The sequence below is a fragment of the Podarcis cretensis genome (assembly GCF_951804945.1).
Source record: "Podarcis cretensis genome assembly, chromosome: 16".
Taxonomy (NCBI): Eukaryota; Metazoa; Chordata; class Lepidosauria; order Squamata; family Lacertidae; genus Podarcis; species Podarcis cretensis.
In genome coordinates, this window is record NC_137186.1 from 27,526,682 (window position 1) to 27,543,995 (window position 17,314).

General features: G+C 43.5%; 2 protein-coding genes across 2 annotated transcripts; one reads left to right on the plus strand and one right to left on the minus strand.

The window, feature by feature from the left end:
- On the plus strand, nt 1-7,474 carry DYNLL1 (dynein light chain LC8-type 1). Its single transcript, XM_079957333.1, has 3 exons — nt 1-161; nt 2,736-2,873; nt 7,061-7,474. Exons 2-3 carry the CDS (start codon nt 2,742-2,744, stop codon nt 7,196-7,198), a joined length of 270 nt encoding a protein of 89 aa, XP_079813459.1. The 5' UTR covers nt 1-161; nt 2,736-2,741; the 3' UTR covers nt 7,199-7,474.
- A 1,939-nt stretch (nt 7,475-9,413) lies between these two features.
- On the minus strand, nt 9,414-17,070 carry COQ5 (coenzyme Q5, methyltransferase). The gene is made up of 7 exons (XM_079957095.1): nt 16,870-17,070; nt 15,611-15,760; nt 14,048-14,272; nt 12,945-13,051; nt 11,006-11,094; nt 10,156-10,267; nt 9,414-9,990 (listed from the first exon to the last, which is right to left on the minus strand). Exons 1-7 carry the CDS (start codon nt 17,039-17,041, stop codon nt 9,889-9,891), a joined length of 957 nt encoding a protein of 318 aa, XP_079813221.1. The 5' UTR covers nt 17,042-17,070; the 3' UTR covers nt 9,414-9,888.
- Between the last annotated feature and the right edge of the window lie 244 nt (nt 17,071-17,314).

The following is a 17,314-nucleotide window of genomic DNA, read 5'->3' on the forward strand; positions in this document are numbered from 1 at the left end:
GCGCGCGGGTTTCCTAAGCTCGTTACGCGACGGGGGCAGCCTCCGGAGGAGCGCCGAGGTGACAACTTGCTCGTCCGCTCCACCAACGTCCCTGCCCGCCGCCGCCGTCGTTCTCGGAGGAGGAAGCAGCCGCAGGAGCCGCCGCCAACCAGAAGCACACGGTGAGGGGCGGCGGCGAGGTTTTTAGGCGCGGAAATTATAATGGCGTCGGCAGAGACGATGGGAGGGGGCGGTTGGGGACATTATTCATATGAGGAGAGTTTTATAGCGTGATTCCGGCCAGGTGTCGGTTGGGTTCTGAGGGACCGTCCAGAGGCCGTTAGAAAATGATATATAAAGTGACATTACGGTTACTTGAACTGTCGAGGAGGAGACGATGGGGGTGTGAGGGGGAGACGACATTATTATTAGTAGTAATATCATAGTAGTTTGGTATGTAATTCTGGCCTTCAAAAAGTTGGGTTCTGCGAGCTGACCTGAGGCTGTTTGAAAATACAGATTAATATTAGTGCGGTACAAGGATTGCTGAGGTGGAGGAGGCGATGGGAGTTTGAGGGGCGTGTGGGGGAAGAAACGGTATTATTATTATCATTAGTATAGCTTGCAATTCTGACCCTATAAAAGTTGGGTTCTCTGGAATGTTCACAGGCCGTTTGAATAATTCTAATACGGTACAAAATTTAAATGGCGTTTTAAAAACCCATTAAAGCAGGTCATGATTAATGTGGGATTATTATCAGTTGGTTATTTGAGTTATTGAACACGTTTGTGTTCTGCTCATATATAAGTTGGGCTCCCAGAATATGTAAAATGTAAACTTATTTTTTTTGGTGGTGGGGGGGGGGAGAAACCCCTTGGGAGGAGTTATAAATAAATCTGCGCAACTGAATCAGAATCATGGGTAATCGTTCCTCCATTTCATTTATTATAGATTTTGTTTTTTCGTAAAGTTTGGTTCTCTGGGCAGTTTTACAGACCGTTAAAATACATAATAATGCAAAACTTAAAAAAAGTTTTAAAATAAATGAATTCCCTAAGTTTTGCAATTTAAATTAGAGGGGGAGGGTGGAATTAGAAAGTGATATAGAAATGACTTTTAAGCACAGTACATAGTGTTGGCATCATGAAGGGTTCTGGAGAACTTAGATGCTTGCAAGCTTATTTTGCAACCATTTAAGTAAGTGTTTTCACCAACTGCATTTTGGACAGTTATCCTTTCTTCCCCACCTAATGTGAACCTGTACAGTTGGCTGATTTTGCTGCTCCTGATTTTCTTATATTATTTTGAATGAAGACTCAAACTGGGGAGCCCTGTAGTGAGTTTGATGGAGGAGGAGGATTTTGCTGTTGCACCTTTTTTTTTTGCTTTGAGTTGCAGCCTAATTTTTTGACTCCACAGAGAGAAATTTAAAAAGAAATGCTTGAAAGTATTCTTAAATAGTTTTGTGCCATGTGAGGTCCAACTATTGAGATAAAAGAGAAACCACAGCCAGCTCCTCTTTGGTTTGCAATAAATAACTAGGGAAGGGAATAAATAGGAGGGGAGGTAACAGGAGTACGTTTTCTGAATAGGTTGTTGGGCGTATATTTTTCATGGGGGTAGGATTTGTGGTGGATTGCACTATATTGCTGTATTATCTAGTGTGCTAGGTATTGTGTAATTCCTACTCTCTCAAGACACTGACACTTCAGTCTGTAGTGTGTGTATGGGAGAGACAAGGCTTACTTAAAAGGCATAGTATGATTGTGTGGGTGTGGCAAGGAATCTCTGAAGCCTTGTGGGTAAAATGGGCAAATGAGGGAGGATGTTAAATGTCTAATGATGTGCAAATGTTGGAAGGGGTGATGGTGGGAAAGTTTCTGATGAAGATATTATCAAATTGTTTGTAACTCTGCAAAGCATTGTACAACTTTAAACTAGTCCCCCTGTCCATCCCTGCAATTTTGTATTTGTTAAAAATAGAATAATAAAGTTCCTTAATTGCATCATTTAATCTCTGAAATAACCTTAAAATAATATACTAGATGTTCTGTGCCTTGAAGCAATACAGAAAAATAGTTTGGAGAAGAAAGGAATCAAAATAATGTAGGAGGAGTTGGGAATCCTGTTTGATGGGAGGGAGTTCTTGCGAGCTGTACAAAGGGTATCTTGTGGGCAAATAGTTCTAGGATGTAAGAAAATGTGGAATTCCTGCTTGAGGGTGAAGACAGTTAAGTCTGTAGATATAGTGATGAGAATACCTTGGTCTGCATTCCCGGAGGTGGGTGGGGCAACTCAGACATCTGTGGCCAATTAGGTCGTCCTATAATGAGCCAAGCTCAGCAAAAGGTGTCTGCAACACACTGCATTTGTTCAGTCTAATTTAAGTAGTGTGTAGGTTGTTCAGCTCAACCCCCAAGGTGGGGTCTGTGTTTTACTGAAGTACATCTGGCACATAAAGTGTTGAGCATATTGGTCTCTTCTTGCAGAAATAATTTATATGTTTGATCTTACATGCTTGATTTGTTAAAACAGTGTGAGGAGATAAACTGCATGTATATTCATTAGCTCATCAGAAATACGAACAGATGGTTCAACTTTGTGTCTCCAGAACAAATTCTGGGGTGTGTTTAAGAGAGTGGCTGGATGGTTCTGGAAATTAAGCCACTATACAGTAAAGACTTTTAGCTGGTGTAGTGTATGGATCTACCAGCACCAGTTAACATTTTGAATTCTTGTCCATTGTGCTTTGTAGGTAACCATGAGTGATCGAAAGGCCGTGATAAAGAATGCAGATATGTCTGAGGAGATGCAGCAGGACTCCGTGGAGTGTGCTACACAGGCCTTGGAAAAATACAACATTGAGAAAGATATTGCTGCCCACATAAAGAAGGTAAAGCTTGATAATTGTTGCATGCTGCTAGTTTAGAATTCTTAGAGGAAGAGGAAAATTCAGACTGAGGGACGGAACAGTTAAAATTATTTCTAACTAAACATGTGTCCACAGATTTCTTAACTGGCAAAGCTGATTTTGTATGTGTAGGAGTGTTCTGGCCTGCCAGGGAATAGTTGGACATTTTCCTGCATTTCCTTCACAGCCTAGTCTATGTGGGTGGTCTTAACTGCATGTCTGTGTTCCTAGAGGGTTGTCAAGCATCTGTGATCTTCTGACTTTGGCAGAGCTTGCAAGAAGCTTGCCAGATCTGCTGTGACAGTGGGCAAGCTTATATCTGCATAAGTAAGACAGTGTGGAAGCATACACATTTGTTCCTTGAACATGAGAAAAGTACAAAACCTTAAAACATTCCTTAGCATAGCTCTTAACAAGTTGTAGCAAGATACACCCTGCATTTGCAACAGTGCTATTCAACAATTCAGCACTACGAAGGCAGGCCACAGCAAACCTCATGGTTTATTGCTACCATCTTCTAAAGCATGTTTTTGAAGAGTTTGGTAGCCCTTGCTTGTATTTTAACCTAGCCTCAATTTGGTATGATGATCACTTGGAAATACTGATTAGTTTTAGCTATAATTATGATTAGCGGAAACAAGTTGGTTTCAAATCAAAGCAGGCTTTTTTCATTAACCAGTTAAGATTAACCACAATTCATGGTTTGAGTGCAACAGTAAATTGTAGTTAATTGAATCAGCTTGTGGGCACACTGGAAGAGGCGCTAACTTACAGTTTAATAGTGTACAAACCTGGCCATTCAGACTGTTTTGCATGTGGACTGGGGGGGGGGGAGAGAATGTAGTAGACACTCAAGACTTGCTGCATTAGCCACTATACGTTTAGGATTTGTCTGATTCAGGGGTCTGCAACCTAAGGCCCAGGGACCCCCACCGCCTGCTCATGGACCCCTGCCGCCCGCTCTCCTCCTGCTCCGTGCCAGAAGGAGCCCTGGAAATAGCGTTTGCGCGTGCTTGTGTGCGGGACCGTGAACCAGCCCAAGCCACAAAAACTTGGCCGACCGCTGGATTGAATCCTACTCCAGTACAGGGACACAAGTGATTTAATATTAGCTGATATAATAGTGTATTAAATGCATAGTCTGGTACAAGGATGGGAGTAATCCCTATAAAAATCAGTACTCTGAAATTTGCTAAGCAATATATTGATATAAATTGGTTGAATATCAACTGCTCCAAGCCTCTGTAAAAGAGAATTCGTGTTTCCAAGATTTAGTAAAACATTACCATAATAAACCCTCAATTTCTTTCACAACATTATTTTTCAGAATAAATATAGATGAGAAATTACAGTGCTAACAATGCATAACTGTCCCTTTTTAAGCACACCATATCCTGGTCGCACCCCCCCCCCAAAACTTTAGGATTGGCTGATACTGTCATAGTTGCTTTGAACGAGGTTTTCTTTACTGCATCTTTGTTGCAAGCCATTACTTAAATGCCATTACTTTAATAATTTCCAAAATGACTTACCAAATCTTGTGAGGTACAAGGTGAAATAGATTCTTTATTGTTCCATAGACATTACTTTCTTAAGTCAGTTGAATTAAGAAGCCACACTTAAATAGATAGCACAGAGGAGTATTGTACTACTAATTATTAGTTGTATACATGCAGGTCCTGCTATCCGCATGCTTGCAATGCGAAAATTCACTTATCCTTCTGCCCAAACCTTGCTATGAGGACCGATAGCCAAAGAACTGACTTCCTTGCTGTTTGTGCTTTGCTAGTTGGAAGTGGGGAGCCAAGAACAAAGGAATTGGGGCAGGGGAGATAAGACATGGGTTTCCCATACTTGGGTCTTCAACTGGTTTTGGACTGCAACTCTCATCATTCCTACATAGTATGACCATTGGTCAGGGATGATGGGAACTGTAGTCCAAGAACAGCTGGAGATCTAAGCTTGGGAAACTCTGGGTTAGGCAAATCTGTTTTCCTCTGTTCTCTTGCAGATTAGCTGCAAACATTTCAGGAACTTTGGTGGGGGTGGGGGAGAGAGGTTGGACAAATCCCAAATTAGAAATATTTCCATAGGAAATGATGAAATGGTGGACTTTGTTACAAAAGTAGGACCTGTGCGTAACTTCTCTTCCTAAACCCAGACAGCCTGAACGGGCCGGGGCGGGAGAGTGCTAGAGTCCTGTCTGGTCAAGTTGTGTGGGATCAATTCCAAGCTGTTACCTCCGAGGATGTGGACAGGCTGCTCGGACGAGTGAAGTCAACCACCTGTCTCCTGGATCCTTGCCCATCCTGGCTTATAAAAGCTAGCCGGGAAGGACTGGGCGATGGGCTTCGTGGGGTGGTGAATGCTTCCCTCCGTGAGGGAGCCTTCCCAGACCCGCTGAAAGAGGCGGTTATTAAACCGCTTCTTAAAAAACCATCTCTAGATGCGGCCACGATGGCCAATTATCGCCCAGTCTCAAACCTTCCATTCTTGGGCAAGGTGATTGAGCGAGTGGTTGCTGAACAACTCCAGGCACGCCTGGAAGAAGCGGACCATTTGGATCCCTTCCAGTCGGGATTCAGGCCTCATCATGGGACTGAAACTGCCTTGGTCGCACTGGTTGATGACCTCCGGCGGGCTAGGGACAAAGGTGAGAGCTGTTTCCTAGTTCTGCTGGATCTCTCAGCGGCGTTTGATACCATCGACCATGACATCCTTCTGGACCGTCTTGAGGGGCTGGGAGCTGGGGGCACTGTCATACAGTGGTTCCGCTCCTTCCTCCTAGGCCGTGTTCAGAAAGTGGTGGTGGGGGATGAGTGTTCAGACCCCTGGGCTCTCACTTGTGGGGTGCCTCAGGGTTCTGTCCTCTCCCCCATGCTTTTCAACATCTACATGCAGCCGCTGGGAGGGATCATCAGGAGGTTTGGGCTGGGTGTTCATCAGTATGCAGATGATACCCAGCTCTACCTCTCTTTTAAATCAGAACCAGTGAAGGCGGTGAAGGTCCTGTGTGAGTGTCTGGAGGCGGTTGGAGGATGGATGGCGGCTAACAGATTGAGGTTGAATCCTGACAAGACAGAAGTACTGTTTTTGGGGGACAGGAGGCGGGCAGGTGTGGAGGATTCCCTGGTCCTGAATGGGGTAACTGTGCCCCTGAAGGACCAGGTGCGCAGCCTGGGAGTCATTTTGGACTCACAGCTGTCCATGGAGGCACAGGTCAAATCTGTATCCAGGGCAGCTGTTTACCAGCTCCATCTGGTACGTAGGCTGAGACCCTATCTGCCTGCAGACTGTCTCGCCAGAGTGGTACATGCTCTGGTTATCTCCCGCTTGGACTACTGCAATGCGCTCTACGTGGGGCTACCTTTGAAGGTGACCCGGAAACTACAACTAATCCAGAATGCGGCAGCTAGACTGGTGACTGGGAGCGGCCGCCGAGACCATATAACACCGGTCTTGAAAGACCTACATTGGCTCCCAGTACGTTTCCGAGCACAATTCAAAGTGTTGGTGCTGACCTTTAAAGCCCTAAATGGCCTCGGTCCAGTATATCTGAAGGAGCGTCTCCTCCCCCATCGGTCTGCCCGGACACTGAGGTCCAGCTCCGAGGGCCTTCTGGTGGTTCCCTCCCTGCGAGAAGCAAAGCTACAGGGAACCAGGCAGAGGGCCTTCTCGGTGGTGGCGCCCGCCCTGTGGAATGCCCTCCCATCGGATGTCAAGGCGATGGACAACTACCTGACATTCAGAAAACATCTGAAGGCAGCCCTGTTCAGGGAAGTTTTTAATATGTGATATTTTAGTGTATTTTTCATCTCTGTTGGAAGCCGCCCAGAGTGGCTGGGGAAACCCAGCCAGATGGGCGGGGTACAAATAATAAATTATTATTATTATTATTATTATATCCCTGCAGCACTTCTCAAGCTACTTGCTCCAAAATAGTCCAGTTAATGTCAGTATGTTATTATAGTTTCAATGTGATTTGTGGACTGCAGTCTTCCATTGTCTCATACATGGCAAGAACAAAAGTTAAGTCACTGGGCTATGTTGTTGCATGTTTCTTGTATGTATAGCTCAAGAGGTTAGAAGACTGCATTGTATATTCTTTCCAAACCCATGAGTGAAGCTGTTCACTTGAGAAGCTAAGCTATTAAGTTATTCTCTTTCAGGAGTTTGACAAGAAATACAATCCTACTTGGCACTGCATTGTGGGAAGAAATTTTGGCAGCTATGTGACTCATGAGACCAAACACTTCATCTACTTCTACCTGGGTCAAGTTGCCATTCTCCTCTTCAAATCCGGTTAGAACATGGGACTGTTCCACCCCAAACATGCATTTGGTTACAGGACTGCACGCTAATTCCAAATAGACTGAAGTCTTCAGCCTTCCCCAGGGAACATACCTTGATCTTCAAGCCTTTTGTTGTTTTAATGGACAGGTACTCCTCTGTACCATTTTGTGTTTTTGTTGTGGCCATAAAAAAATAGCAAAAAAGTAATCTTGTATGTATTTTCTTTACAAAAAGCAACCCGCAAGTCCTAATTTTCTAATAAAACCTTTGGGCATACATTCAATCTTTAAGAGCTTGTTCTAATACTTCCATATTTGGCCAACTCTCCTATGACTACCAGCTTTGCACTGCAGACTTGAAATAGCAAATTATTTGCCAAAATCAGGGGTGACTGACTTGTGGCCTTCTGGATGTTTCAGATTACAACCCCCATTAGCCATGTTGCTTGAGATTGGTGTGAGTTTGAATCCAAAAACATCTGGAGACCATAGTTTTCTGTCTACTGAACGAACTGGATTTGCCTTTGGCAAAACAGCGCTAGCATTGGAGCCAATAGGACCTGTAAACTATTCCGTGTTGCATCTGATTCTTAAACATATTTACTTGTAAAATGACATAACTGACTCATCCAGTGGGACTTTCAAGCAAGTATGTACGAGGTTGCACAAGCTTATGCATAAATTGGAAGGGATCCCAGTGTGTTCATTGTCTTTACAAGTAATTTTGCATGAGACTGCAATCTAGGGTGTATCTAATGCCTGCAAAGATGATCTTTACTCACCAGTATGCATGCTTTGATGATTAATGCAGTGTACAAAAGGAACAACTGAATTTAAATTACATTCTGGTCAGTGTGATTCTTTAGTTAGAAATATGTGCCAGACTTATTGTCGCCTCTAAAAATGTTCAGTGATTCCTGATTATTCAAATTCCAATATGGAATATTTTAATACATAACATTCTAACCTAATGTAATCAAAAGCATTTACAATACTTGTTCCCAGTAGCATACTTGCACTGTTTTTTTGGTATCATAGTACTTACGGCAGGGCATATTGATGTAAGGAACAGTGCTAGAATGCCTGTCTAAAGCCCAAGGATTAAAACATACCACTGCTTGGAAAAAGAATTATCACCTAGCTTAGCAGGATGTGCAACTCCTGCTTGTTTCACTGACATGTCAGATCTCCTTTTCCCACAATCCAAATCAAGCATTTTACGAAGACCTGTTGTTCTGTACACTGGAGTGCATGCTCAACTTTTCCAATTGAAAATGTTTGCAACTTTGGAGAATGCAACATTAATTTGTAATGAGTTGGTAGCTCTTTGGTAGTTAAGATTTTTTTTGCAAAGGCTGCTACTACTTTTCATTGCAAATATATCACTTGATGGTAGTCGTGCAAGTTCATCTCCTGCTCTTTTCGGGGGGAGGTCAATAGCATCCAGACTGGAAAATTATTTGCAGAAAATCATAGAACTGCAGAGTTAGAAGGGACACGGAGAATCGTCTAGACCAACCCTTGCAATGCAGGACTATGCAGCTGTCCTATATGGGGATTGAACCTGCAGCCTTGGTTTTATCAGCACCATGCTCTAACCAACTGAGCTATCCAGCTTTCACTGTAGGTGTAAGTACAGATACCCAATGTGCACCTTCATCAAACTTTAAATACTGTATGTAGTTTGTGCAAATACTTGCTCCTCTGTGCTAGTTACTCCTTTTTCTAATGTAGATATTAAATCCTGCCAAAAGTAGTGATGATGGAGGGCAGGCAGTCCATGAAGACTTACTGCCACTCAACAGTATCCAGGGGCTTCGGTTCAGGAGATGCAGCACTACACCAAGAATGGCAGTGCCCAAGCTTTCTTCACATACAGGAACAATATTTATCTAACTCCTCACACGTTGAATCTATTGTAATCATGCAGTAACACATACATGATGCTACTATTTAAAGGATGGGGGGGCAGCTCCTTAACCTCATGGTAGAGTTGAAGAGAAGAAATAACATGGTAGTTACACATGCTTACATTACATCAGATGAGGATTATGAGTGTGTTGGTATAGGGCAGTATATAAATTCAATAAATAATAGTTGTAGATGAGGACCTCCATCTTGGTAATTAGAGTATGTACCTGTGGTTGTCCTCTACACAGAGGCTATATCCGTTTTGAGGTTCAAACAAATTACAAGTCTTATTTCAATGAAACAAAGAAATTTGAAAATTAATATATATATATTTAATAAATACAGCAAGAAATCTGGTGCTTCAGTGACTTTTACCCAGTAAGTGCAGACCTCTTTGTTTTTAAGGCTAGTTGGTGCCACACATGGCTACACAAAAGGTGGTTGACATGATTGAAATAGGAAATTACTTGAGTCTTAAAATGCAGCTGCCCTCATGAACAGAACTGCCTAAACTCATCAGATTTTAAAAAAATTCTCACTGAAATAAAAGTCCCATCTTCCAGTGGTTCACGTGTTGTTCCCTAGCAAGATGAGGCAGATGCTTACCCAGCTGTCACATGACTATAGCAGCAGAATACAGCAGCTGACTGATAACTGAAATTTAATTCCCCAAGGGATTAGTGTGCTTTGATGGCATGATGCCGAGTGTGTTGCAAGGCCATAACCATTTGAATTTGGCCATCAGAGTTCAGTCCACCCTTTCATTTTAAAACTTGTACGCTGTAAGATGAAAGTCATAACTTGAAGCCGGAGTGAATAGCCACAATGCCTGAACCCAGGTTCTGATAGTCCACCTTCAGAAAGCCTGCATCTTCAATCATCTCCTTGAATTCTACCTGGAATGCAACAATGGTGATACTGTCAATAAGTGATGAAACTGGGATTCTTGAACATTTCACAGTGCACCTCACCTGGGACACTTGCTGTGTACAATCCTAGGAAGTACAATTGCAGTCTCAATGTTTATAGACTTAAAAGGATTTTAAAAAATTTTTTTTTACCTGGGACGGAAAGCGCCTGATGCTTTCTACGAGATACTGGTAGGATTTCCAGTCACCAGCAATAACCTCACCCAGCACAGGGATAACCTGGAAGCTATACAGATCATACAGACTGCAAAGGGGGGGGGGACACCAGTAGGTTAATACAGATAACGCAGATCAATCTCCTTTCTTGCCATTTGAAACCTTTGACTCGAGTCCTACCCTCTGAAGCAGGATAAAACAAGCTTGCTCCAACTTCCATGTGAAAACCCTTTAGATATTTGAAGATGGCTATCATATCACCTCTCAATCTTCTCCAGGCTAAACACCCAGTTCCCTCAAACCTTCCCCACAAGGCTTTATCTTATTGGTTGCCTTCTGCACATCTTCCAACTCGTCAATATCCATTTTAAACTGCTGCCCAGAACTGTACAAAATACTCCAGGTGGGGTCTGACCAAGGCAGAACAGAGTGGTACTTCAAGGCTGGCCAGCTGTTCAAGGGCCACATGCCACCAAAAGCACACATGCACGTAGACCACACCACACATCCCCGTTACAGTGCTGGACTAAGGTGGTTTAAACCTCTCTTCCCAGCCCAGTGCTGCAATGGAGAGTACACAGGAGAAAAGACAGGAACTGTCCTCCAGTGCTATGATAAAGATAAAGATATGATAAAGATATGATAAAGAGGAAGATGGGGGCTGGGGGGCCCCTCATCTGCCAATCCTAACTCCCATCAGCCTCTTCCTGCAAGCTCCAGAATCCTATGTCCCAACTGGGGATGAGGGGAGTTGTAATTCAAAACTTCTGGAGGTAAACAACATTTGCTTAAGGGGATGAAAAAGAGAGAGAATCTCTAACCCAACCTGGAAATGAAGGAGTTGTTGACATGACTGAATTCTAGGCAGAGGAATCTCCCTCCTGGTTTCAGGACTCGATAAGCCTCCTGAAGAGCCTGGGAAAAAAGGTGGAATGAAGAAGACATTAAGCATATTTATGATGCTTCACACAGTGCTATTCTGAGATCCAGAACATGGATTTGGTAAGGCAAGTTGTGTTCATGTTAATAAACACACTAAATATAATTTAAGAACCGTTGCAAACTCTCAGTATATACCAGCTGCCTTTAGAGACAGTGATTGCCAGTTTTGAGCAAGTTAGAAGCAAGCTGCTGTGTGAGGGGTGACAGCAGCTGAATCCTAGGCTGCTATTCCTTTTGCCAGTCCCTGTTTTCCAGGCCTCCACTGCCTTCCCTTTCAATTTAATGATGTCCACCTAAAAGCTTTATTTTTGCAGCAAGAGAAATAAAATCAAGAGAAATGAATAGTTAAATGGATTCTCCAGGTAGCAGCTGGAAGAAGCTAGCCGGGAATGTAAAAATAGGGTAAGCTATGGTGGAAGCTAGGACGCAGGTGGCGCTGTGGGTTAAAGCCTCAGCGCCTAGGACTTGCCGATCGAAAGGTCGGCGGTTCGAATCCCTGCGGCGGAGTGCGCTCCCGCTGCTCGGTCCCAGCGCCTGCCAACCTAGCAGTTCGAAAGCACCTCTGGGTGCAAGTAGATAAATAGGGACCGCTTACCAGCGGGAAGGTAAACGGCGTTTCCGTGTGCGGCTCTGGCTCTGGCCAGAGCAGCGATGTCACGCTGGCCACGTGACCCGGAAGTGTCTCCGGACAGCGCTGGCCCCTGGCCTCTTAAGTGAGATGGGCGCACAACCCCAGAGTCTGTCAAGACTGGCCCGTACGGGCAGGGGTACCTTTACCTTTACCTTTATGGTGGAAGCTAAATCTATGAGAAAGGGAGTAGGGATTAACTGGCAATACAATTATAAAGGAAATGTGAAATAAATATAAAATTATGAGGATTGTGGAGGGAGCTGGGGGAAGTCCAAAAGAATTTGGCATTATAGTGGATGTGAATGTGTTATTTAAATTTGTAAAAGAAAATTTTTCTAAAAAATTAATAAAAAAAAAAAAAGAAAGGGAGTAGGGAGCCCCACCTGACAAAGCTTCAAGGTATTGAGCAAGTTAGGCACCTGTGCAAGTTTGGTAACAGGACAAGGAGACTCAGGGCAGACTACTCTCTCCTTTTGCCTTTTTTTTCCCTCCTGAAGCTGATCATAATCTCAGCATTATATTGACTCAGTCTCGTAAATCCCAAGTTCTCAAGTAAAGAAGCTCAATGAATAACAACTAGGATGATTTTAGAAGCTGACTAAGCAAATACATGGGCAGATAATGACCATGTACTACTTCCAGCATTAACGGAAGTATTCCTCTCAATACCAGTTGCTGGAGAGCACATGTGCTGTTGTGCTCAGGTTCTGCTTGCCGAATTCCCATAGGCATGTGGTTGGACACTATGAGGCCAGGATAGTAGGCTAGATTGTCTGATCCCTTACCCCTCTCAATAACAATAAACACAGGAAAGCCATACCCTTCTCTCCCAGAGAAACAGAACGGTTGACTACACAAGGGTCAGCAATTTTTTTCTGTAGGGGGCCTGTCCACTGTCCCTCAGACCCTGGGGGGGCAACTATATTTTTGGGGGGGGGGGAATGAACAAATTCCTATGCTCCACAAATAACCCAGAGATGCATTTTAAATAAAAGGAAACATTCTACTCATGTAAAAACATGCTGATTCCCGGATCATCTGCGGGCCAGATTTAGAAGGCGATTGGGCTGGATCCAGCTCCCGGGCCTTAGTTTGCCTACCCATGGACTACATGGACCTCGCTCTGATCCAGCAGAGCAAGCTGCTGTGTTCTTCAAAGAGTAAAATCCAGCAAGATCTGACCAATGCTCACCTGGTCTATATGAGTGACATTCCGGATACCAAAGGCAATTGTGTATATGTCAAAACTGTCATTGTTGAAGGGCAACTCTTCAGCATCTCCAAGCACCCAGGATAATCCTTTGAAAGAATGTAAAGGGAAACTGCTCAGCGGCACACCCTAAGCAACTTTTAGGAAGGCTGTGTCATTAAAGGAAACCAGACTGCTAGGAGAGTATCTACCCTCATTTACAGGCAAAAGTCAACTTAAAGCAAACCAGCACAAGATGGCACACATGTATGGAGTAAAGCTTAAAAAGACACTGCTGTAGCTGTAATATTCCATACGAACATATGAAAAGCCTGCTGGATCTGGTCAACCAGATGCCTGTGGAAAACCAGCAAGCAGGATTCAAGCACACAAGCACTCTCCCCTTTTGTGGTTTCCAGGAACTGGTACTCAGAAGCATTGCTGCCTTCAACCTTAGAGCTGAGCACAGCCTTCATGGCTAGTTTCTCCTCCGTGAATTTGTCTTAATTATTTTTTAAAGCCATCTGGTAGGTGGCTATCACTGACTCCTGTAGGAGTGAGTTCCACAGTTCAACTATGTGCTGTGTGAATAAGTCGTTTATCTGCCCTGAATCTTCCAATATACAGCTTCATTGGGTGCCCATTAAGTTCTAGTAACAAAATCATAGAGTTGGAAGCGACCCTAAGGGCCATCTACTCCCTGCAATGCAGGAATCTCAACTAAATGTGAGAGAGGGAGAAAACTATTTCTCAATCCACTTCCTTTATGCCATGCATAATTTTATAAACTATCATGTCGCCAGTCACTCACCTCTTCTCCATACCTTCAAAGAATAACTCATTATTGCTAATTATAGATAGACATGATTCAATATGCTGAGTGCTTATGGGCAGGATGCTTAAGAGCAGCCTTTGCTGGCTGTGGCTGATGGGAATTGTAGTCCAACGTAACTGAAGTGTTCCAGGTTGACATATACTGTACAAGTAAAGGGGTAATTGAGTAATGTAAGTTAAACTTTTTTCTAGTCAAAAGGGTGGGGCTTAGATGTTGAACTAGGCTATCCATACACGTTTTCCATCCCTTTGCTGAAGTGCCAGTCTATTACCTTTAGAATAACCAAGGCGTTGTGATTTCTTCTTCCCAACCTTCAGCATCTCCTTGTTAATGTCACAAACCACCACATGGGATCCTCCCAGGGACTGATGATCCTCTTCATGGTAAAGCTTGGTAATCTCCTGCCACGATAAATTCTGATGGGATCTCAGCTGCTGCTGGATTCGTCGCTCCCGCTGGGAACGAACGTAATTGATAAACCGAAAGGCGATGTCTCCTGCATTAGTTTTGAAAGGAAGACTCACAATGTGGGATTCTTCCCTAAAATTCAATGCTTAAGCATTGTAAGGGCACTAACGTACTACACTAGGAGTTTCTGTAGTCATTCATTCTCAAGCTGCATTCATTTATTCAACCTAGGAAGAACATTCAGCTCCAAATGCCAACTGTCCTGAGACTGTCCAGAGGAAAGCACAGTCCAATTTCAGCAGCACTCAGGAAAGGTTGTGCATAGGAAGCTGCCTTATGCTGAATCAGCCCATTGGCCCATCTAGTTCAATGCTGCCTACACTGTTCTGGCAATGGCTCTCCACAGTTTCAAGCAGGGAGTCTCTCCCAGTCCTACCTTTGAATGCAAAGGAGACGCTTGAGCACTGAGTCAAGGCCCTTTCCCAAACAACCAGAGGACTAAACGTTTCAGGGTAAAGCATGTGTGTGTTCAGTATCTTGTATTATTGCAACCTTGTGCAAAACCAAGTTGAGAACCACTTGATGGAAAGTATTCTAAATAATAAAAAAGCACCACGTCCACCCACTTTCCCGAAGGTCATTCCCTCTGAGATTGTGTGACTTGGTGCCAAATAGATCTGCAGAGGATTGTACTACCGTTAATTACTTGTTTCAGTCATTAACACCCCTTCATCAGAAGCTCCCAGGAATGTATACAGAAGTGTGACTAAACCAGCTTTCCCAACCTAGTGCTCTTCAAGTGATTTGGACCACAGCTACTGTCATCCTTGATCATTGATCATGCTGGCTATGGCTAATAGGTCCAATGAAATCTGGAGGCCAGTAGATTTTGGAAGTCTAGAATAACCCTGATTCACACACAACATATAAATACAATTTAGAAACCAACAAATAAGCTTAACAAAACACACAAAAATAACCTGCAAAACTAAAAAGTGAACAGGAAGGGTTGTAGCTCAGTGGTAGAGCATTTTTTTTTTTAATGCTGACAGTCCCAATTTCAATCCCTGACATCTCCTGGTAGGGCTGGGAAAGACAATACTTGAAACCCTGGAGAGCCATTGCTGTTGGTCAGCACAGACTAGTGGTCTGACCCAGCAAAAGGCAGCTTCCTATAATCCGTTGCTCACCCCCAACTCCAGAGCAATAAATTGAATAACATTAATCTCTTCACAATACAGATTGTTGGGGATTGCTCACTTCCCAGAGGCTGCTAACAGTCAGGGTTGACAAATCTGAGCTAGGTGGACCAAGGCTCTGTATAAGGCAGCTTCTTAAGTTCCTAAAAAATAAATGACTATACACATGGTCTCAAACATGGAGCTAAAGCTCCTTAAAAGATGCCTATGAACAACATGAGTCTCACCTGTCCCTCCAGCAACATCAAGCAACTGGCTTCCAGGGTAAGGGTTCATTTGATGCAGCAGGTTGTCCTTCCAAAGACGATGGATTCCCAGACTCATTGAATCATTCATTAAATCATACTTCTTAGCCACATTTTCAAAAACTTGGTAAACTGAAAAAGATAAATGCATCACTGATCATGATCAAATAATGTGTTGATTACATTGCCACATATTGCAAGATACTTTTTTTTTCTTTCAGGGAAGGGCTGTAGCTCAATGGTAGAGTATCTGCTCTGGCAGATGCTGTTTTCTCTTCTAGAAAGATTCCTGTCACTGCTCTGTTATACATTATCTATATGGGGCTGCCCTTAAAAATGGGCTGGAAACTGTGGTTGCTTCCAAATGCTACTGTGAGAACGCTCAAGTAGGCTCACACAATTTCTGAAAGCTTTTCCCAGTTACCTTTCCTGCCCCCATTTAAGGTGTTGACTTTTAACATATAAAGTCCTAAATGACTTGAGACCTGGATCTTTGAAAGAGCACCTCTCCCAATATAAGTCTGCCTCATGGACCCACTTATAGGTGAGGTACACTGTGTGATGATATAGGACAAGACCTTTTCTGTGTTGACACTCAAACTACAACATTCCCTCCCTCCTGTCAACTGGAGCCATCATTGGCTATCCTCCTGGAAAACTCAGTTCCTGCATGGTGTAAAACCAGTTTGTTAGCCTTTAGTTTGCCACAAGACTCTGTTGCATCACTGAATATTCAGTTTATGTTAAATCCTGATTAATTTTATACATTTTGTTGTATGTCACTGAATGTTCAGGTAACTTTAATTTTGTATGCATTTTATGCATTTGTTCTTCTAATCCTCCCAGGGTCACAAATGTGATAAAGGGCAAAATAAAATCATGGTGTTAATAGTTATAGTGTTAAACTAGGGTCTGGAATACCCATTCAGCACTGGGTGACCCTTGGACCTCTCACAGTCTTGTATCCAACTATATTTTACTCAGAGTATGCCCACTGATTTTAGTGTAGTATAAATGTTATAATAAATAAAAACAAAACAAAAGGATACTTATTCTATTGTAGTTTCATGCTACCTTTAATATATGTGTTATTTATTTACTGCTGTAAGTCATTTTGAGTTACTTTTGTAAAAAAAAAAAAGAAAGCCAAAAAACCGACTGACAATTTTAAACATAACAAATAAATTAACCCTCCGCCTCCGCTCAGCCGAGGCCTGGCTACTCCCTTCGGCCTAGCTCACCCTTCTCGCTTTTCTCCGACTCAGACACAGTCTGGAACCCGAAATGCGTCTCTCCGTCGGTGGCCGGGCGCTGTCCCCCGCTGCACAGGCCCCGAAGGAGGCGAAGCACCCTCTGCCCGCGGCAGCAGCCGTCCCAAACCCTGCGGGAGCCGCCAACCATGGAGGCCGCCATCTTGCTAGGTGTCGCAATGGTTCTACGTCACCTTTCATTGTAGCTCCGCCCATTCTCAAAGGGAGGCGGAGAGGGCGTGAACCACGCGCACGGACTCGTTCCTCCTTAGACACCGACGTCATGGGCATCGCCAACATCGGAGGGAATTGTTGGGGCGTTTTCAAGACTGGTCTAACCACCGCTGTGAATTGCCATAGCTATATAATAATGATAGCCACTGTTCAGACGTAATTAAGGCGTGGATGTAAAATTAGGTATCTCCTCTTATGCAAA